Below are 23713 nucleotides of genomic sequence, written 5' to 3' on the forward strand. Positions count from 1 at the left end.
TACTTGTATATAAAATGAGTGCTCCTGTGTGATGTATGTAAGATGTTAAAGATAGACAGCAATAGAACAGTGATTATGTTATACTTAGAGTCCTTGCGTGGTCCTGGTGGGACTCTGCTGAGCGTTTCCTTAGCAACACCACCTCACCCCATTCAGCAGAGACCGTCTTCTGCCCAATTGGAAGCTGACTCTCAAGTGCACTGGATTATTGATGAGAATCAAGATGGAGGTGTTCAGCTGACACCACGACAATACCATGGCTAATAACACAAATTCAGGACGTTTTTTTCCGGCATTACGTTCACTTATATTAGAGAAATTACAATAACATTCGAAATGAAGAGCTCTGTAGTTCTTGTTCATCTTTGTTCACAGTGTGAGTGATCAAATCGCAGGTTTAAATGTAGTTCTTTCTTTAGCATTACCCAATTATTATAATGTTTTTTAGCAATAATAAATTCTTAATTGCTAATATTATATTTGTTTTACATAGGTTGGTTGTGTGCATTTCTCTATACCTACAGTAATTTAGCATTTTGAGGTCTATAATTCGATTGTGAGCATTTTTTTCTTTGTCTTGAATTCAGTGGCAATTCCGTTTACCTTTGTCACTCAATCAATAAAAGCATATTTTACTATTTTGAAAAATATTTTCTAATATTTAACAAAATATGCACAGTAAGCTACAAAATTAATGTTTCCCACTTCCCTGCATATCTTACATTTTTTAAACTGAAAAACAGAAAATGTGTGATTTACACTTACTACAGTGCTTGAAAAAAATCCACAAACCTGTTAGCTTGCTATGTTAGATAGATAGATAGATAGATAGATAGATAGATAGATAGATAGATAGATAGATAGATAGATAGATAGATAGATAGATAGATAGATAGATTTATATTTCACAGTTGTTCTAAAGTCACTTTAGGTTCCATGACCTATCCGACCTGCATTGATCTGCTGACATCATACTCAGATACATAAAAGTAATAGCACGCTGTGACCCAGACTTCTCACATTGAGCTTCAGCCAATGTTATTTCTCTGGTACTTTTGCCGCTAGACATTTCCATTTTGATTTACCACTACGGTTCTGTCTGGGTTTGAAAAATGCCTGCAGTGCCCAAGTCATCATTAGTTAATGTCCTCCATGGCATAAGGGCAGTGATGGCATGGTAGAATGCCAGGCCAGTGTCCAGTCTGTGTTCCCTCAATCAAATAGATGTTGGTGCAGACCAGCCTTGATTTACTATAAAACCAATGCATCTTATTTTTTAAATTTCGTATATAAGCATGCAATATTGCTATCCTTTGATTTAAATTAAAAGTTGAGTTAAAGTTATTTACTCTTTTTGTTTTGAGGTCAAAAGTTTGAATGCACAAATTACTTTATTATTTGGGCTAAATTTGGTAAGACTTCTAACCAGAATCAGACACATGATCCCTGGGGGTTCAGGCCTGTTTTTTAGCCAATTAAACTCAGAAATGCCTGTGAGCAACCACAAGCACGCAAATACACACACACACGCACAAACACACAACAACAACATTTTGTGAACTGTATGAACTAGTGTACTCTACAAAAAAGAACACAAGGTATTTTCCACAAAACTATTTATTGTGGACTGATTTACCCTCTTTTTAAATGTAGTTCCCTTTACATCAAACACTCCATAGTTGGGAAGAGTTATCGCACACAAACATCAGAAAAAGCACAAGGTAATACTTTCACTGGAGACTATCCTCTAGATATGGGATTAGGAATGAAAAGAGGAAAGATGCATGTTCACAAGATATATATTTCATACACAACTGCAGACATATTCTTACTAGTACCCGAAGGTGAGCGAAGAGAACCAGAAGGATTGTGAAGTTTTGAGAGAAAGTGAAGTGTTACCTTGGATCAGAGGAAAGAGGGAAGTGATAGACTGGGTGTGTGTGTGTGTGTGTGTGTGTGTGTGTGTGTGTGTGTGTGTGCGCGTGTGTGCGTGTGTGTGTGCGTGCGTGTGTGTACTTAGTATTTAGACTTGCGGATAAACAGCAGTGCACTTTGCTGAAGCATGTGGCTAGAAGAATCTGTTAACAATTGCTGCTGTTAGTATGGAATTAAGAAGTGTCCAGTTTTGAGTTATATGTCGTATCACATTTACTGTTATACTGAGCTGTTGAAAAGGGTTGTGCCACAAAGGCACCAAGTTCCCCAGTAGTATAATCTGTTGACATGTTGTATAAATATTTCAAGCAGTTATAGCTTTGAAATATTTTAACAACCTATGGTATAATCCTGTATTGTCATGTAGATTCTGGTACACTGTAAAATCTGTATACTGTGGTAGCTTTGTAGGAATAAATGATTATAATTCAAATCTCTCTGACAACCTTCAATGAGATGAGAAATTTTCATGACTGCATGGTTATTGATAAAAAGTGACCTTAAGATACAGTAAGCCTGATCCAAGTTCATGAATTATTTGTCATATCCTTGCAGTGATTTGTTGGCAGTAAAGAGTGAGTTTCCCCTCTTAGTGAAAGAAAGCACAGAGAAATGTCAAGGATAATACATTACACATGCACATATCATCCGACCACTCACTCCGTCACTAAGCTATTTATAATTATAGTACAGTGCAATTTTATAAAAGATTCCTAAGGAAAGGAAAGTTTTAAGTTTCTCATCTTTCATTGTACCACAATCTTGATGGCTCTTCTTGGCAACAATAACAAGCTAAGAAAATAAAAAATAATAAATGAACAGTGCATACAGAAGAGCTCTCAACGATGAGTGAAATGTTCAGTTAAAAAGGATAATCAACCCCATTTGGAGTATGAGAAGAAAACAATAGCAATCAAAGAAAAAGAATAATGTTGAACTCTCAGTTTTGAATTTTAAAGATCACCTTTTGTAGTAAATGCCCAAAAAGCTAACTTTACAGTTATAAATAATTTAAGCATTAAATAAAGCAAATAAATATAATGACTGTATTGCTCAGATAAAAAACATTAACATAAATAAATTATGCAAATAAGAACTAGTACAAATAGATAAATAACAATTTTTGGAGTTCAAACATTTAATATTTTACCCTATTTAAAAAAAGGCTGGTGTGAAATTTGTGAAATTTCAAGCTAAAGATGGGGCTGTGACAATATAATTAATAAATTCTTTGCTTGTCTAGGAAGAAGAGGTATGACATTTTTTTGTTCTTTTTTACTATAGCACTTTTTAAATGTAACTTATGGTATTTTATGTTTTCTCAGGCATTTGTTTTCAAGCTGTTTAAATCATTGTTCTATTTTGCATTTATTTGCAAAGTTAGCAAGCTTCACATTCATATTTTATGCAACTCAGTGTGGCTGGAATATGAAGTTTAATGTAGCTTTTGCATTCTATGATATATTTATGTTACCGTGGATCATACATACCAGTTATTTGTCCTCATATTAAGTGCATTATGTTTGTTGTACATTCAGTTTAACTTTCTAAGGCATTAAAACAATCCCTCAACCTTTGGTGTAAACAAAACCATTTAAGGAGTTCTTTTTCAGTGATCCATTCATCATCTGTGTGTAAATGAGTAAATTTGTAGTTTGTTATACATTTTATTGGAGCTGCTCAGTACAGTGTTCATTCACTGACTACTGTATGTATTTAATCAGTTGTTTAGTTTAGTTTAGCTTTTGCTGGTTGTTTGTGAGGTCTGATTCACACCAAAAACTGTTCTTTGTGTGGTCAGCAATGACTAACCAAGCCTTTTCACAACCTGAGACCTCAAAAAGTACTAGGTAATTCAACTGAGAAACATTTTTACTGGTTCCTCTACTGAGATGGAATGTGATCCAAGATTTTTGCTTTTATGAATGTGTGTACTACATTTTTCATTTGTTTCCTGTGTAACATCCAACCTCAACCACATGTGGATCTTGACAATCACAGCTCAATCTTACATGCAGGGAAAGACTCATCTTGCATAACCACAGTGCTGCTGCTTGCTAAAACCATGATGTTCAATTCTTGCTGCTTCTCATGGGTTTCCTGGTACCACTCCCTCATAACTTCTGTATCATGGGTTGGAATCAATGTGACCTATAAATATGATATGCAAAGTCATTTTATGCCAGGCAACATTAATTTTTATATGTGAATTATGAAGCAGACAATTGTAAGAATTATGGTACCTGATTATTATTTCCCCACTGGCTCTTTCCTTCCAACAGAGCATCCAGAACTGCCTTACTGGGCTCCTGTGCTGTTGGATCATTACCACTGACTACATAGTAGGAGGATCGGATCCGTTTAAAGAACTCAGCATCCACATTCTTGGCATTGCAGTGATTTGGTATGTAAACTAGGTCCATGTACATTGGAGGACAATTAGGTACTGATGTTCCACTGCTGGACTTAGTGCTTCCTTAAAAACAATAGAAAGATCACACACATATATATATATATATATATATATATATATATATATATATATATATATATATATATATATATATATATATATATATATATATATATATATATAAACTTATAAGGTAAGACTCTGATATTAAAAGCAAAGATAAAAAACTATAGACCTTTATTCATTAAACCAGAGTTACCTGAAGTGCTGCTTTTCACTCCCCTTGATGCAGAGGTATTAGTAGCATTTTTGGCATCTTTATCTTCTGTAGTCTTTTTTGGAGAGGACACTTTCGACTCTTTTATGGCACTTGTTTTTGACAAGCTCTTTGTTACGGATGACTTAGTCTTGCTGCTGATGTTCTTTTTTGGTTTCCCTCTTTCATTTTTTTGGGATGCCTCTTCAGCTTTAAGGACTTCAGGATCCACCATACAGGCATCAGGATGAGGAGGGGCAGGAGCAGGGTCTCTGGGTGTGACAGGAGGTGGGTCTGCATGACGATAAGTAATAGTCCTATCTGTTGGTAATGTTTCTGAGTCATCCTCAGAGTCAATATTTGCTTCTGCAGTTATTGATGGGCACTCCTCTGTGCCAGGAGGAACATCTGAGTCTGTTTGAGAGGGCACTGATTCACTTACAGAAGTTGGAGGAGTTTCCTCACACTGCTTACTCTGCTGTTTCCCTCCAGGTGGGGGTGGTCCTCCTCCAGACTTGGCAAGTGGCTTTTCCTCCTCCAGAGGATGTTCCTCGTTCATGAAGTACTCAAGAGGACTTGGGTTTATAAAGGATGGAGAAAGCTCTGTCTTTGGATGCCTGTATTCACAGGAGGTCACCAGACACAAGTCCACAACTGCACGTGACTGAGAAGGGCTTGTTTTTGAGGCATCTGGCCCTATGGACCCACCATCACAAATTTTTGTAGATTCCCCATATTGACAGCTGTAGGAACATGATGTGGAGCTGCTGGAAACCTTTTCTTGAGTGTCTGTCTGATTGTAACTAGGAGAATGTTGAACTGGAGATGTAATTTTGGGACTGGTGGGGGATTTTGAGTCTGTGAAGGGATTTGTTCCTAAGCCAAGTTTCAGCTCTTCTGTCCTTGAAGAAAAACAAGATGACACTGTAGGAGATGAGGGTGACCCGATCTTCGGAGGGGTCTTCTCCAGATTTTGTCCATCTTCTATCTTATCCATAAAGGTTTCTTTGTAAAATGAGCTGGGACTAGGTTTATCTTTATAAGTTCCTTCATGTGAGGTGTTTGGTCCACCTAGAACAAGAGATGACTCAGGAGATAAAGGGGAGTGATTGCGGGGTGACTGTTTTGGAGTAACAGACTCTGAACAATGTCCTACATTTGGAGAATCTCCTTTAGGCTCCCCAATTTGAGAGGGTGTTGTAACTGATGGGGTGGACTGTGACGCATCTGAGGGGGAAACTGAAGCAGCCTGGGTACTATCAGACTCTTTGAAAAGCATTGCCTTTTCCCCATCTTCCCCAGGTCTGCGTTGTTCTCCTATGACACTGGTTCCATCTGAGGGGCTGTAATCAACTTCTGTTGGACCATTTTCAGTGGCCGTACGCTGCATTCCTCCTAAAGATGGATGATCTGGTGACTGCTTGCTGAAATCTAATGCAAATGAGTGTTCTGGGGATTCTTGTAAACACTCAAATGGCAAAGACTGCTCAGGAGATTTTGTTTCCTGTTGTGGCAATTTTGCAGTTTTTGGGGAAACATCAGGGGAGATCGACATAGGCCGGGGACTGTCCTCCTTGGAAGGGGAAACTTCTGCTTCTTGCATTGTGGTCGGAGTCTGGACAACAGAGACAGAGAGAGAGTCATCGACTTCTGTGGAATGAGGGGAGCCAACTTCAGCATGAAGTGATGGGGAGACATCATCTGTTGTAGGTTCTGGTAAAGAACTTGTTGCAAGGGATGCTGTTGAAGCAGAGGCAATGTGAGAAAATGTATCCTCTGCAACAACCTCATCAACTGGAGTGCCAGACTTATCAGATGTGGTCCCCTCAGATATGGACATTTTGCTGTCCTCTTTAAATGTTGTGAAAGGATTTGTTTCAGAAAGGCTCTCTACTTTATTCTGTGGCAAAGATGTAGCAGATGTGACTGCAGGACTGTCATTGGTTGCTAACTTTTTATCATTATTGTCAGTCTGGCTTGGGGTATTGTGGTCAAGCTCAAAATTGGTTGCTAAATGTGCTTCATAACTCGGTGATTGCTTCTTTCCCATTTGCGACACAGGCACTGCTTCATCAATAGGACTAGCCTCTTTGGGAGAGTCTTCCTTGTCACTTGTGATGTCAACAATTATAGGACCCTGAGATTCAGGTGTTTTAGCCAGTGGTAGAGTGCCAGCTTTTTCCTCTACTGGGGATTGGTAGTAAGGTGTGTGCCCCGAAGACTGAGGGGATAAAGGGCCCTCTAAGGTTTTCTCATCTGGACTGTATGATTCCATTTCTTTTGACATCCCTGCTAATGTGGTTCCCAGTTCAATTGGTGAAGATACACCAGCATGAACATGGTCAACATTTACATTTTGGTCACCAGAAGGTGACCTGACAAGAGGCAAAGTCGTACTGGTAGCACTGAGCCTGTTTGAATCAAAAGAGAATGAGTCTTTAGCTAAAAACTCCTTAGCAGATTTGTCTTCTTCCAGTGAAGACGGTGGTGAAATGGTGGAAGCTGATGCATGATAGTCCTGCCCCTCAGTGGCATCGCTCTTGGAGTGTTCTAATTCAGGAAGGTCTTGGAGAGGTGAAAGGGTCTTTCTCTCATTATCTGTAGTCATACCATACCTGACAAAATCTTGGGAAGGAGAATCACTTTCATCATTAGTTGTCTCATCACTCATTACATCTCTTGGAGTAGACATTTCATCCATAGGTGTTGGAACACTTGAGATCTCAATTGTAGACTGAGTGTGTCCAGATGTTGTGTATTCTTCTTGAGGCTCATCTCGATTTTCATCATCAGAAGTGACCTCACTTTCTAAACCTTCTGGTAGTGTCTCATCATGAATAGAAACAGCAGGAGATGCCGGTGCCGACATCTTTGGTGGTGTTGTTACATCAAAACTCTGCAACTCAGTTTCTTTGTCATGTCTATATTGTGGTTCTTCTGCACCATAATCTGATCCTTCCTTGGTGTCCTGCTCTTCTTGCTCTCCATCATCTTTTAACTTAGATATTGCTCTATCTTGCTCATCCACTTCCTCTGTATCTCCCTTTTCTTCATAATCTCCGATCTCAGATGACTCTTCCAAACCTGTTCCTTCATCTTCAAACTTTTCACTGGTACCATTGCTTTTTTGATTGGGTTCTAGATCTCCTGGAGTACCACCACATTCCTCCTCAGCTTCTGTGGTTGCAATTCCTTCATCCAGGGACTCTGCTGCTTCTGGGGACTCTTTGCAAGGAGTTATTTCTTCATGCTTAATCATTTGTTCTTGATCAGAATCGTGCATTTTGGTCTGTAATAGGATTTCATCAACTTCAGCAATCTCCTCTGCTTTCAAAGCCTCAAAGTCTTTAGTGAGGTCTTCTGGAGAAGACATCAGTGACCTCTCTGCCTCAAGAACATCTGTTACACTGGCTTCAACAGCAGGTTCTTCAGCAATTGAGATGGAAGGTGCTTCCACTGGTTCAGCAGCATCTTTTTTAGTGGGCTTGGACTTAGCCTTGGATTTTGCAGGACTACCAGGGCCCTTGCCTCGTGCTGCAACCTTTGGTTTTGGTGCAGGTTTTTTCACCTCAGGAGTGCTAGGGGCATTCTTTTTCAAGCCACCGACTTTCCTCAAATCTTTTTTAGGTTCTTTTTCATCTTTCTGAGTTTCTTTCTTTTCGTCTTTTCTGCTTTCCTTTAATAGAGAATCTTTTTTAATATCTCGTCTTTTAATTTCCTTTTTCACCTCCTCTTTCTTCACCTTCTCTTCTTTTTTGGGCTTTTCTTCTTTCTTGGGTGTGGTTTTTTCAGCCTTTTTATCAGCCTCATTTTTTTCAACAGATTTCTTAGTTTCTTTCTTTATTGTTTTTGGTTTAAGGTCAACTTTCTTTTTCTCGGGAGTGTCAATTTTGGGTGTATGCTCAATCTTGCTTTTACTGTCTTTGTCCCCCATTTTCACTTTTTTCACAAGTGTTTTTTCCTTTTTCTCTAGTTTTTGCGTTGGCTCCGGGGTTTCCACAGAGTCAGTTTTACTGAGGGTTTTTAGTTTTTCAAGAGATTCATCTTTGGACTCTTTGTGGAGATTTTTGCTTGGGGATGGCTTTGATGTGGATTTTAGGCTTTCTTTACTGTCTGTCTTGTGTTTCATCTTTGCTTGTTTCAGTGTTGGTGCAAAATTTGAATTAAGCTCCTTTTGTGTGATTACAGGATGTTTGAGGAAGTCTAAATGTTTAAGTTTCTCTAGGCCTTCAAGAATATTATTCTGAGTTGAATTGCCTGGAAAGAGAACGCGGATTATTTTTTCTGATGGGTTAGCAGGATGCCACACAATCAGTGATGAGATGGAAGACAAATATGAGATTGGGAGCTCTGATTCTTTTCCATTTGGTAACAAGATGGGGGCTTTGTCTTTTTCACTACCAGTCCATTCTTTTAGAAAGTACTGCAACTCCTTGCTATTCTCTGCTGGGTTAAGAACATACATTTCAAGCTTGCCAACCCCCATTTTCTGGAAAAGTATAATTGGTTCTACTGTATTCCCAATATTCCTATGCAGAGGTTCAGGCTTTAAAGACAGCTTGTTAAGATACTCCAGTGTGAGAGATGCCTCCTCAGCATTTTTCCTAATCTTGTAGTTGGGCTTAAGGTTTTCTAGATTCTGGGGCATGTTGACAAACATAACTCCAATATCTGGTGAAATCATATTCTTTGTCCAATCACTGTTAGCTGTGGAACCCTGTGATTGCTCCTCCTCAAGTTCAGCTATTTTGCGCCGCAGCATGCTATTAATACCAGGAAGGTTGTCATCTCCAATGTGTGTGAGGAGAACAGAATCCACTCTGTCCAAATGTCGTACCAGCTTCCAAAAACATGACTTTCTATCAGATCCCCCATTAATCAGCATGTTGAAGCCATTAACTGCAAACAGTGCTGAGTCACCTCGCCCACCAGGGAAAATATAACAGCATGGTTTGGATAATTTTAGGAACCCTCCTGAAGTTGGGGGTTCAAGCATGTCAAAAGGAGATGGGATTTCTACAGATTCTGACAGGTACTCTGTGAATTCAGAAAGACCTTCCATTTCTGGAAGGATGGTTGGGGAGTTTAGCTTCATACGGATAAAGTCCTGCAAGTTGTGTTTGTCTAGGTTTGAATTTTTCCAGTCACCATGCTCCGGACAGAAAAGAGTTAAACTGGCTTTGTTGGCTGGGTGTATTGTGCTTAGGAGCTCTCCAATCTGTAAGTCAAATGAATTAAAACCTTTAACTAAACAAGTTTACTTTAATTTGGATTACCATGTAAAACTCTGCTGTGCATGCTGAGATTTAGCATTTGTTAGCTGTTGGAGAATCTATTTTTTAAGCACTGGGAAATATAGCAAACCGAAGCAAAAGCTAATAATCACTCACCTCTTGATCTGTAAAAATGTCAATGAAATTGAAGAGAGAAAATGAGCCTGACTGGAGAATCAGCTCGCCTGTATTTTCAAAGCACTGTCCAGCCAAGACAAGCAGTTTATGGTGGGCTGTGTCTGAGACCATCAGACGTACCTGAGTGTAGACATAAAGTAGACAAAAAAGATTTTATAAGGTATAATCTTCATTAAACATGGACTTGACTTAAATTAATCATGGCTTACGTTTGTTGGAACAAAACCAACAATGCACATGAAGGTTATCCTAAATTATTTACATGCAATTTCTGAAGCACACAGCTAACAGAATTATACTTGTTTCTATACGCTTTTCTATAGGCTTTAATATTACTGAATTGTATTACTTTGCCTTTCGTATCTTTTTCTCTCTCTTTCTTGTTCTTTATCAGGGCCAGCATTTTCCAGTTTGTTGCCATTGACTGTTCTGGGCGGTCTGCCAGGGTCAGACCTGCAGTGCTCTACCATATTATTAATGCAGAGTCAAACTGCAGTCACAATTTGTGAGCAAAGCTTTGTGTGTATGAGCATATTGTGTGTTGTGAGTTTGTTTGCAATTGTGAAACACCCAGTGTATACATCATTCACTGATGTACTGGCATAGTAGTGAATTAACATATTTAACAGGATTCATCTGTGTAGTGTAAAAAATATATGTATATATTGCATTTGTAGTATTAGATGAGTCAACAGTTTTCTGTTGATACTGTTATTGAACACTATAACCCTGACATACTTGTTCTAAAGGATTCTAGCTGCCATGCATTTATTCTCATACCCACATATTCTGGTATCAACCAGACAACTAAAACTCATTTAAAATATTTTTATACAGCAGACATCTATATATATTTCTAGAAATATAGAAAGATTGCGCTTACCTCAGTGCTAACAGCTTCATCTGAAGGGTTGATCAGCACTACTGTCTCCAACACATTACTTTTGTGATGCAGAATCTTTTGTCCTGCAAATAAAATTAAACATGCTGAATGTGATTTTTAGTAATAAATAAAAAGCACACTTTTTTGATGATCCAATCCATGATTCAAAATCAATAGTATGACCCAAAACGTGAGTTTTGTGATCTGTGACACAGAAATATACAAATATTATAAATATGCCCATATATTGCCTTCACTTATTTGATCTATAACTTTACTGCATGCCAGTCATTCTCATTCTTTTCTTTTCACTACCATTCCTTTAGCTCCTTTTGTCATGCATATTTGCCTTATTGTGTTTTAAATTTGAGATCAAAATGGTTATGATGGTCAGGGGGTGATTTTATATGACATTTGTCTCATTTAATTAACCTATTGTGTGTACTCATGCACCGACTCATGCATCTCCTTCTCTTCCTCATTTCTCTATAGACTCTATTGACACAGATATCCAATTAACCTCTGCCCTCCTCCAGCAACTTGTCATCCTTTCTCTTTCAGTCACCTAATGGGTGGGACATAAAAAAGCTTCTAGTAGTCCACTGTGCATTCCTTTTACTTTTTTTCTGTACTTCCTGTCCTTTGACAACGTGACTATATTGACAATGTAATTATGCCTTTAATTTTTTTTAATAGTTTTTTTCCCCATTCCCGGCCCAAATGGCTCTCGATTAAGTCAAGTGAAAATTTCCCAATCTCTCTCTGAGTAATTCCATCCTATTATAAATTTATCATGCTGTCCAGAAGCAGTGAAGCTGTAAGCTTGCAGAAATCGGTCAACTCTATCACTGTCGGTATTAGAGTGTTTGCTATTACTGCAGAGGTCTATGAGCCCCTTCTGTAACATCAGCCTCATCACTCATTTAGCAATTGTTGTTCATAGTGTCATAATCCCCCCTCTGAGGTTGTTTGTAAAGGTTCAGTGAACAGGCGCTCCATAGGTGCTGAAAATCGCTTGAAGAAGGTTTAAATCTAAAACACAAGAGGACATGCACAATTTTTCCACTTGCACGAAACACTACAACCTAAATTAAATTAGTATAAAAAGCCTTGTGGATAAATGACATGCTTTGGAGCACAAAGGTTTACATTGAAGATATTTGGTCTCAGTGTGTAAAACCTGCACGTAAACACTCTCATACAAATTTCATGTTCCATATATAAGTTTGAACGGCAAACTCCAAATCCTATCCTGGATTTGGCAGGGTGTATTATGTTAATTACTAACTGCAGGCATATTTTCCCTTCATTTAGAACAATCTGGATTCAGTGACATTGACAAAAACTGCATATGCATTTGGAAACTTTGCATGAGAGTCTTTGTTGAAATAAAGGCACAGCTGTATGCAATTATTAGTGATTGTGACCCGATGTCTTACTTAAACCTCAGAGAGGTCTAGAAAAACATCTTTATTCAGTTGAAAACATCTTTATTGTATTTCTCTCATATATTTGTAGGCTCTGTGTGGGTTTTAAAGGCTGTTCTCCTTAGGATGGTGTATTTTTGTGAGAGTCTGTACATGTGTGTGCATAAATCCAGGTGGCTCTTTCATGCAGTGTAAGTAATTACAGTGTGTTTCCCACCTGCTGAGTCATCATTAACGCTCTGAATTCATATTTCCTCATCTCATCATATTCACTGTACCTGTATCTGTTCCTTCTATTAATTTCCCTGTATTTTTTACTTTTTCTAAGAGGTCTCCACAAAATGTTTCTGTATACATATGAAACCTATATTATATATTTGTTACATTTCAGATAGTGTATACCAACGAGGGCAAGAGCCACTGAATGTGTTAGGTTAGTGATTAATTTGTATTAAAAGTGTTTTAGTTGAATTTTATCTGCATTTGCCCCCAAGAACATTTTTATGCAGGTGTACAGCATATAACAGCATACTCTACATCCCAATATGGGCCACTCTCTTTTTGATCATTAGAGTTTCTTTGAGGAAATCTGCTTTTTTCAACATCGGTGTGATGATGAAAGGGAGAAGCTATGGAACAAAAAATATAATACATCTGACTGCTGAAATTGACATCTGCGTAGCAAGTGTAGCGTACTTGATGTAGAACACTCTGTGGCTTCATTTCTTCTCCACAGGGGTATTCTGAGGTGTTGCATTCATTTCACTGCAGTACTCTCTGCTCTACTTTAGCTTCAGATACTCTTCAGAGCATAGACGTCTGTGTATTGATAATAAAGGATTCTCTTCTAACCTCACTTATTTTCTCCTTGCCCCTCTAAATCCGAGCAGGTTTGTTAAAATGGCTGAGGTGGCGGTAACCTGTCATGAAGGCTATTCCAGCTGCCCAGCACACACCCAGACTCACACAAGCAGAAAAGCAGCACCATTAGGGCCAGACTCACACCGGGGGGAAACCCATTTATGCGACAAAAACAGCTGCTGTCGGGAACTCCGAAGAGGTGAAGAGAAAAAATGTGATTAGAATCAGTGGTGCGAATTAAAGTTCGGACAAATTACACTGTGGTCGATAGCAGAGTTTTCCTTTGCCCTTGGAAAATGTAGCTGCTGCCATCAACTATTATCCACATGGGTGAGTAAAATGGAGCTTTTATGATGAAATGATCCCCCACTATACCTTGGTTTTCTAAACCTGACATTAAAACATCCCCCCAACAGTGTTGTTTTGAACCCCATCAATTTATATTGTATGGGTTAATACAGTTTAAATTGATTATACAACATATCTTTGTTGTCAAGCAGATAAAAAATGACATACAGGTTTAGAACAATATCAGTGTGCATAAATAAGAGAATTTTCATTAACATCTGTAGAACCTTTCTGTGTTACCAAAGGTTCTTTGTAGAGTATAGGCTCTTCAGAATATAGTAGGAAAAAGATTGTACTAAATGGTTCTCGTGGAACCAAAAATGGAATTTCTATGGAATCGCTGTTAAGAACCTTTTTAAGGTATATTTTTAAGTGTATAAAATGTCCCCTTACCACCTTACAGACATCAAACCAGAAAACAGTAATTATGTAAAAATTATAAATCTACAACTATTAGTAAGCTAAAGCAGGCATTTTTGATTGTCACCTAAAAGCTGGGCTACTTCCATTCCGGTTTGATTCTGGGGGCAGATGTGTCAGCCGCAGTATTGTCTAACTTCCACTAGCTTTGCTCTTCCACACTCACACAACCCCGTCCTTACCCCTCTTGTCCTGATCTCAACTCACACTGTGTCTGATACTAATACAGACTGAACACCCTTTGGGCACGCAGCCTCATCTAATGACACTCACCACAACGCACAAACAAAGCAAGCATCCACACAAATGCATTGCCACGAACACGAACTCGACTTTCTCCCTCACTTTGTCTCTCTCCAAATCTCTGCCCTGTCCCTTCAATGCCAAAATAGGATTTTGATCAGGACATAGCAGAGCCCTTTCGAACACACATATGAATAGTTAGAAATATCAATACCACTTATCACAGTTCCTCTTCAATCGTTTAGCACTTTCAAGCAAAGCATAACCAGACATCATTTTAACATGACCTAAAAATGCATAACATTGCCAGTTCTTATATCATACTGTTAATATTACCAGTATCACAGAATTCCAGGTGGACAGACAGGATGTAAGGCTAAATACACAGCAGACAGTGCAATCATTTGTTAAGTGCTTATTGATTACATTACAGAAGCTGATTCATTACTATTGATTACATACTGCACTGATGCTGTGTGAATCTGCTGGACTGTGATAGCTGATCTCATTTTAAACCTTCAGGCACATTTTTAAGCCTCAATCTCGACTCAAAGCAATGAAAAAGTCAAAGTTTAGGTACCATATGCTTATCCTCTGAAGGTCCTGAAGTTCCTCAAAAGCAAAGGGATCCTCCATGTTCCTTTTATCTCCTGCAGCCTCACAGACGCAATATTACCTCTCTCATAATTTTTTCTCAAACATTCTTTCAAGTGCTTCCTCATCTTTTTTTACTGTAATCTCTTTTCCGGGATTCACGCTGTGATTCATCTTCTGTTAGTGATTCTGACTGGGACTCAAAGCATTTGAAAGGCACCGTGATGGTATTTTGTACAAGGGAGTTAATCTAAATGATTTCCTGTTTGTCGCTTCATTCTTATTATGTCTGATCTTTTCCATGCGAATAATGTGAATAACCATGTTTTTGCATTCTCGCACTTCAAAAAATTGCAGACAATATTTTATCTGTGCACTGTTTTAAAGTAAAGTAAAACACCAAAGTCTTCCTGTACTCTTCACAGGCCTCAGACGTCTTGCCCCTCTGAGAAAACCCCAGTAGGAGAGTTCAGCAGATAAGTAACTCTCTTGTACTCTACACTGAAAACTATTACTAAAACTAAATTAAATTAAAGTAACAAAAAGTGTTATAAAATTGGAATTTTTAAAAAAAAAAAAAAAAAAAAAAAAAGGGAGGCTGTTGGGTTAAAGCAATTATCAAGACATCCACTATGTATTTGTCTGTGGTAGACAGCTAATGGCTTTGCACTTAAAAGGCTTAGTGGCCAAAAGCGGCACAATGCAAATTCCTCTGTTAATTTTCTAAAAAGCTTCGTCTAAAGCCACCCAATGAGCAATAAATCTGATTAGGGAAATGAACCAACACCTACATGTGTCATGTTTATCCTAAAAGGGGGATTAGTAGCCTATGATATATTCACGCTTTGTCCTCCTCCCACAGCCATTCAGATGAGTAAATAAGAATTCCACAGTGAATTCTGATGATCTCAACAAAGTAATAAGCTTTGCTGTCTAACGGCAATACCGGAACTGTCTCAAGCGCTTCCTGTACTAACATATATAATCAAGGAGACAGTCCTGATGAGTGTAAGTTATTGGGCTATTAAGCTATAGTGTGCGTTCAAGCTATGTGTGTGTTCAAGCACAGATTACATTTCAATCATTGAAGGTCAGAGTTGGCTCATCATTTGTTTACATTAGCAGACTGAGTGTCTCTTTGGAAGATATTTCCATTATGGTAAAACCCCCACAATTTCCTGCTGCTCTATGACATGTTCTGCACTATTGTTCAGGTCTGACTGCATTTGAAGCCCTTGAGTTCAAAAGCAGACACAACCATTGTCATTAATTCTTCTGCTAATTATCTTAGTGTTTCATCCCTTGCAGCGATTCAGCATCGGAGAGGAAAACAGAGAAAATGAAAGATCCAGGGGCGGGCAGACAGACAGAGCGAGTGTGCAGGGAGGACAGAGGAGGGGACACCAGGGACAGGGTTTGATCCAGACACAGCTTCAGGCAAGCCGTCTAAACCCTCTTTTATCTTCATCAAAAGAATTTTTCAGGAACTCACAAAAATCAGAATGTAAAAGAAAATATTACTTTATGCTCTAGATGAGGGTTAAAGATAGAAAGAGAGAAGCTAATAAGTTCTACATTACGATTATCTTACAAAGTATTGTTAGGTGCTAATAAACGGATCGCTTTTATTTAGCTAAAGCATGACATTATGTAACAAAACATATTGCTGTTGTGATGTTCATCGCTGAGGTGACTGTCACAACTTTCATCTACGACAAGCTAATTTAGTTGGCACTGAAATTATATCACTGGAATTCTTCCTGTCTATATTTATAGACTGTAGATTTCAGAAGCAGATTTTCTAGCTGTTTTAATGACCTTGTAACATGAGAGATTTCGCTATTTCATGGAGAGTTGGCATTCGATTTTGTTAATGCCAATTCTTATGTGGGAAAAAAGCAGTACAAAATACTTGCTCTTGAATATACCACTATTGACCTTTGAGCTTGCTTGTGTTTCGAATATTTAATATTAGGTCATCATAAATTGCTTCATAAGAGTTTCGAGCTGGCTAAGGGATGAGAAGTGAGCCAATCCTGTTCAGCTTACCTCTCACATCGGCAGAAAATCTGGCAGAGTGTCGAGAGACAAAAAGCTTCAACTCCTGGTCCAGGTTACAATCAATCAGGTTTGTGTCCCATGAACGAATTCCTGCAAACCAGAGGGAAAAGTGTGAAAATATGAAAAGTGTTGCACTTTTTGCTGTACTCTGGATCAGTGCAAAGAGAGGTATTCAAAATCAGATTGGGTTTCAGATCTTTCCTGTATATTGAATTGAAGCCCCGTATCACTAAATTCATGTAACTAAATGCCATGCTCTGTTGGTTTACACCCAAAAGTCAATCAATGTATGGAAATATCTATGAAATGTTCGGAGACTGGACGTCTGTGCTAATTTGCTTTATGATCAATGGTTAGCCAGAAGAGAAATTATGTGTTAAAGAGGACATTTCTCAAGATTAGGATGAAGTGCTATCTGCCTCTGAATGGTACAACATTAAGAAGGTTGTTCAGGTTGCTCATGACAAACATGAGTATTATATTTGCTCCCCTCATGGGATCACAACAGATTATTAGAATAATATTTCTTCTACCACACATACTGTATGCCTTCAAGGCACGTATAGTAGGCATAATATACTGCTATTACAATGGGGACAGATGCCAGATCTTGTTTACTTACTCCTACACACAAAAAAACACAGGTATTTTTTCGATTTAATTTTAGTTTAATTTATTACTACAATAAACAGCAGCGAAACCTCCAATAAGGTCAATGTGGTAACAAGCAGCCTGAATCTGAAAAATCATACCTTATTCAGTAAAATAAAATGAAAGTGATGATGACTCCTGATATAGCGGATACAAAAAGAGTGATTATTCCATTTTCTCATTGTCCTTAGTCATACTCAAACGAATCCTACTAGTCCATCAAAGTAAATATCCAATTCATTCACGATTAAATCAAAATGAGTTAAACTAATTGTACTGAATTCCCAAATGAGCTTTTGGAAATATACTTATCACAATTTTATCTACACATACACAAAACTTTTATTTTTTAAAAAACTTTTAACTTTTATTTAAAAATGCACTAACCTTTTAAGCCAACATGTAAATGTATAGTGTTTTGTAATGTAAATTATAATTAGATTATAAAGACTGGATCATGGCTGCATTGCCACGAGATTAAGTGAGACACATAAAGTTACAATAACACGCTTAATTTTATTTTAAAACGCAATATTTGCCTCCATATTGCTTCATTGAATCAATTAGATGTAGGGCCACGTGACGACATAATAACGTCTAGACGTAAACAACAGTCGAGTCTAGGTTTTTGTTTTTTTAACAAACAATTGAATTTAAAATGAATCTGGTCCCACAACTGATCGAAACGCTTTTTTTTGGCAGGAACACAGGACCCTTCTGACTTTCCGTAGGGACTGCAGTGCGGTTCGCGCCACGCCTACAAGCCGGTGTCGTACTAGAAAGGATCGAGTAGAATGCAAGAGGATGGCAATACATCGGGATGCGCAGCAACGATGTCTCTAGTTTTGGTGAAGTGGCCAAAAGTTATGGCTTTTGCCATGCAACGCCACTTTTGCTAGCCATGCAGCACTAGCAATAATAGCTGTTTAATACGATTAATTCAACTCATTCAGCGATAAGCTGAATTATTTATTTGCTTAAAATATCTCTCGTGTTTAATTAAGGTGATTTACTGAATGAATGGCAACAACGAGAAAAGAAGAAAACACGAGCTTAGGAAACAAAGAACCGGCGCGCCGCATCAAAAAAAAATCCACGCAGACCCAAGGTGATGGTGCACATCCCGACTGCAGAGCCGATCGATGATCCATTATAACGACCCTCCACCCCGCAAAACAAGCGATACGCCTTATCGATCGACAGACTATAAATATGCATGCTGAATCATCCTAGCCCACGACGCTAAAGTTCGTCATATGGCCGAAAGTAACATCTGGGCCATCTGATAGAGCCGCACGCCCTGCGAAAACACCGATGGTGCTGATGGTGATGATGTCTTTGGGAAACGGGGTGGCGCGATGCGATGGCTTTGATAAGACAGCACACCGCGCTCGCCAGATACTAACAGGGAGGGGCTGCGCTACAGTTTCCATCCTACATATTCTCACAACAAAGAAATTCAATAACATGATGCATGGAAAGTTTCTTGCAGTCAGCAGAAATGCGTGGCTAGGTCCCCCCATTCGAAACACCTATTCAACCCCATATAGAGTTCAAGGTTAGATGACCGAACTCGAAAATGCAACCACAGAAGGCACGCGCGCCCAACAATCATTTAAAAGGGACTAAAAAGCACCGAAGCGCCCGTGTCGGCCGAGCTACCTTTCTCGATGTCCGCAATGGCACACTTCAGATGCTCGTCGGTGACCAGCTCCCCGATGACCACCAGCAGGTAATATTTGCTCTCGTCGAAGTGATGTGTGGAGGCCGCGGGCGATGCCGTGTTCCTGATGCCGCTGACACCCCCGAAGGGTGCCGGGGGGTCTATAGGATCAACTAGAGTCGCCATTCTGTCAGACGCTCGCACGCTCAACTCTCACTCGCTCTCTGTCCGGCGACCTGAAGCGAGCTGCTCTCTGAAGCCGTGCAGCGGGCGCAGAAGGAGTGGCCCGGGCTTTTATATCCTCAGACTGTGTGTCACAGTGATGAGGAACCGCCGCTGCCTCTCCTCTCCTCTCATCCAGCTGATGTCATGCAGCAAATCATAAAACTGCGCGAGACCGATCGGAACCTCGAACCGTTACATAATTAAACGATGCCCAGGATTTAGCGTTAACGTCGGACTTGAACTTGTTGACTTGCGCGCATCGCGCGTCGATATCCATAAAAGTTCTGCATTGATTGCATAAAACAGCCACAGTTGTTCGAGCACGAACAGGAAAAAGTCAAAACAGTGTCTCATACGGCTTAATTCTTATTTATAAGTCTATTGATATTCTTTAGACTGTATTTTGAATAAACTTTGCAGGAGTAATGTGAGGAGTTCTTATGAATTCCCCCGGTCTCACATTTTGGGACAAGTTTGTCCTGAGCGTGTCCATGTCCTTTCCCAAACAAGCAAACACACACACACACACACACACACACACACACACACACACACACACACACACACACACACACACACACACACACACACACACACACACACACAAAAGGATCTATTTTATTTGGCCTAGTGAAATTATTTGCATAAAATTATCCCCATCAGTTCTCATCAACGTGGAAAAAATTATATATAAAATATAAAGCATTAAAGTATTTGTTTTACTTTTAGTCTTAGTTTTTAAATATTACCTGGATATCGTCTATTTTAAATATTACATGTTTTAAACCGGTTGAGTTTCAGTTGAAAATTATATACAGTATTTAACATTTGAAGTGGATCAAAAAATTTCTAAATAAGACGGACAACCTTTTGGACAACTTTAATGAAAGGTTTTGATCCACTTGAAATGTAATATAACTCAGTTTCCACGTCAACTCTACTCAGGTACGCACTTGTGGTACCTATAAATTTGATAGAATTTTATTTCTTTTATCATTTCTAATTTTGTCTGTCTATAACGTCTGTCTATATTTTGCTGTGCTCTTCCCAGGGATGCAGAAGAGGGTGTTTCTCCTTGTCCCATATTGATGATGTCATTTTAGGCAGAGTCATTGCACATATTTTACTGTCCCATTTTAAAGGTGGATGTGCTGCAATACAGCTGTGTCATTGGGGTTCACCTGGAGCTGTGCAGCAGATTCTCTTCATTGAGCACTCATACAGAGGTATACGTAGTATATAAGATTAATAAACGCACCACTGTTCAGTGTCATTTTCGTTCATGATTGTTAATGGTTGTTTTAAATGAACCTGTTATCTGTGTGCATGTGTAAATATTTCAGTAAGATAAATTAGGGCATCAGTCACTGTAGTTTTGAGCACTGGAAGTGGGGCACGAATCAGCACATCAAGCATAAAAGTGTAAGCCTGTGTCAACCAATCAGAGGTGTTTTTTAAATGTAGTATGATAATCCTGGGCGATGTGGGTGATGTACAGTGAAGGAATGGAGTATGTAAGAAGTAGTAAAATATTAATCTTGTTAGTTGAGGTGTGTGTGAACACCTAAATGTGTATCTGGCTCTGTTCACAAAATTAGGAGATTATGTTTCCATAAGTTAATAAAGGGGAATGAAGAGAAGGAAAAGAATGAAATTATTTCAGCAACAATTATGGTAAGTGGCGTCTGTCATGACAACGACATTTGTTGCCATGGTAGCTGTGCCATGGGACCACAATGAGCCCATCACTGCATGGGGCACGAGATTAAACAATCATCACTGCTATACATATAACTGACCAATGACAAAATATGATGGGTTTTTTTAATAAAAACTAAAAATGTGCTTACAAATATATTGCCTTCTATAATCATATTCAGTTTTATTCAAGTACTTCGGCCACACTAAAGCAGTTTTTCCACACTGATATTTATAATATATTAAAGACAACACACACACTATATATATATATATATATATATATATATATATATATATTCAGTATATATACATACATATATATATATATTCATTCAAATACTTTCTTGCAACACATGGCAAATAATACCACTGTCAGCTCCAATACAGATTATTCCTAAATGAGGATTTATAGCAACTTTTAGATTGGAATTAACAAAGAAATGAAGGACTGGTCTGGAAAATCCTTCTGTGTACTAGACTCTAACTCAGCAGGGGGCAATCTGAGTATATAAGCACACACACTCCCAAGTTTCGTGGAAGGTGCACACAGCAACATATCTAAGAAGTCATGTGGCTGCATTGTGGTCAAGTGCACCTGAAAATATAACAATCTGAGTGTAATTATTGTGATAAACATGACATTATGTCAGCCTGTGAAAACCAGCAAATTACAGGAAAGTTTGTTTTCCTCTACAGGCCAAGCAGGAAAACAGTATAGCAGCTTGACAGTTTTTGTACTGAATAAGTGTGTGGTGTTTTGATGAGTCAGAAGGACCTCCCACTGATCTGTCTCTACAGAGTGCCTTGCTCTGTCTGAGCCTGCCATCTACACAGTGGTACATGCTGTCTGCCTGTCATATTAACAACACTAAATGGGTCAAATAAGGTAAAAGATGGAAAATATGAAATGCATTTAGAGAGCAGTTGTAACGGTTTAAAATAATGAATATACTATTACATTTTGAACCACTGTCATTTTTAAAGATGAAAATATCTTTGGGTTCAATAATGCAGATGCAGCTGTTTATTTATACTGTGAAAAGTGGACACATCTGAGTTAACTAAAACCCCAAAAAGTGTCATACTTGAAATAAAATAAATGTTAACTGAAATATAATAAAATATAGCAACCTTTGTATTCCAGCTAGTTGACAAAGGCCATGAATTCAATCTGATGTTCTCAAATAGTTAAAACTAAAACTTTTTAAGTTCAAAATTATACATGAAAAATATAATAAAAAAAAACAAAACAACAACAACAAAAAGAAACCAAACACATATACATATATATCTGATTCTTAAATGTATTCATTTATTTTTAATGGGTGTAATCAAATGCTGTAATCAAATTCTGTCATAAACAATATATTTAAAAAAACTTTTTTTTATAACTTTATGAAGCAACATTACAATTTTTTTTTACTATGCATGTTTTTGATTCAGAAAACATTTACTATGTATTATGCACAATATGTATAGCCTACTAATGGAAACGGAAAGACGTTTTCTGTTAGGCTATTTTAAAGCACAGCACGATTATCTGTGGGCCTCTCGATGTAAGCATCCGAAGTAATCGGTGTTGTGCTTCCCCCTAGTGTACTGATGAGGCGTTACACTGTTTATATCATAAAAATATAGATTCACAAATATATTCCTTTGTTTGGCGTGTACTTTTCACCCTCAAAATATTCCATGGTCACTTCAAAACAAGCACAAGGCAAGTCAGAGCACGCATATTTGCTTAATTATTAAATACGTAAGTTTTAATATAGCTGTACATTCTGTGCATGGTCATCTCCTACTTGTCTAGTTTAAAGATGCTTCAGATTGTTATGTATCCAACATTATACTATACCCTGAAAAATATTGCCTGGCCATGCATAGTAGTAGTATCTTATGAATGGCGGAATGTTTCATTAATGCTCCACTAGGTGTCACTGTCATTCTGTCTTACACGTTCTCATTCAGGGAGTAACATTTTTTTACATAGTAGTAATTTGGTGAGCCGTCGTTTTTCTTTGTCAGTAGGCAGTTTCTTTAATAATAACATGTCTGAACAGCCTTTGTTTGTATAAAGGGGGTGTGTCATGAGTCATGTCTCATCCAGTCATATATGGCTCTTTTAAAAGGGCTTTTTAGTGAGGATAAAGACGCACCTTATTCAGATTAGCCATGAAGTTCAATCTTTTGATTTGCGAATCCTCACGGGTAGCCTGTGTCAAATGATACCTTCATCACTCTTCACATAGTGCCAGAGAAATGAGAAATGATTGGCCTGTTCATTATTGCTGAAAAGCCAAAGCTTAAAACACTTACATAAGAAAAAGATGATTCAGTTTTTGCTTTTTTTGCCATTGTAAAAGGTGTAACACAGTTTGCCACCCATGCAGTAAAGTTTTGGTGGCCATTGAGGCCTAGAACTGTTATCTAAAAACACACATTTCTGTGTAGTAGGCAAAATGTGCAGCTATAGTTAGAGCTAGTTTTCATCTGTTTCATCTGTTTATCAAATTTTGTTTTGAGCATTCACACAACACTGTGGCCAACTATAGCTTGATGCTAAATAATGGCGAACTACAATGGTTTTGCATGTTTTAGGTCGATTGCGTCACCTGCATGCC

The 23713-nt window shown here is 38.3% G+C and overlaps 1 protein-coding gene across 1 annotated transcript; it reads right to left on the bottom strand.

Moving 5' to 3' along the window:
• Positions 1-1599: 1599 nt before the first annotated feature.
• On the bottom strand, positions 1600-21047 carry map1b (microtubule-associated protein 1B). Its single transcript, XM_043240130.1, has 7 exons — positions 19166-21047; positions 16841-16942; positions 10899-10981; positions 9995-10135; positions 4608-9822; positions 4179-4411; positions 1600-4086 (listed from the first exon to the last, which is right to left on the bottom strand). The coding sequence occupies exons 1-7, from the start codon at positions 19350-19352 to the stop codon at positions 3931-3933; spliced, it is 6117 nt and encodes a 2038-aa protein (XP_043096065.1). The 5' UTR covers positions 19353-21047; the 3' UTR covers positions 1600-3930.
• Positions 21048-23713: the final 2666 nt, after the last annotated feature.

Source organism: Puntigrus tetrazona, chromosome 5 (genome assembly GCF_018831695.1).
Source record: "Puntigrus tetrazona isolate hp1 chromosome 5, ASM1883169v1, whole genome shotgun sequence".
Classification (NCBI taxonomy): domain Eukaryota; kingdom Metazoa; phylum Chordata; class Actinopteri; order Cypriniformes; family Cyprinidae; genus Puntigrus; species Puntigrus tetrazona.

Coding starts and splice junctions, on each gene's coding strand:
- map1b (XM_043240130.1), bottom strand. CDS start 19,352: ATGGCGACTCTAGTTGATCCTATAGACCCCCCGGCACCCTTCGGGGGT. Junction 9,823..9,994: donor ACATTTTTACAGATCAAGAG/GTGAGTGATTAT, acceptor TTTGACTTACAG/ATTGGAGAGCTCCTAAGCAC. Junction 4,087..4,178: donor AGTGGGGAAATAATAATCAG/GTACCATAATTC, acceptor TCATATTTATAG/GTCACATTGATTCCAACCCA.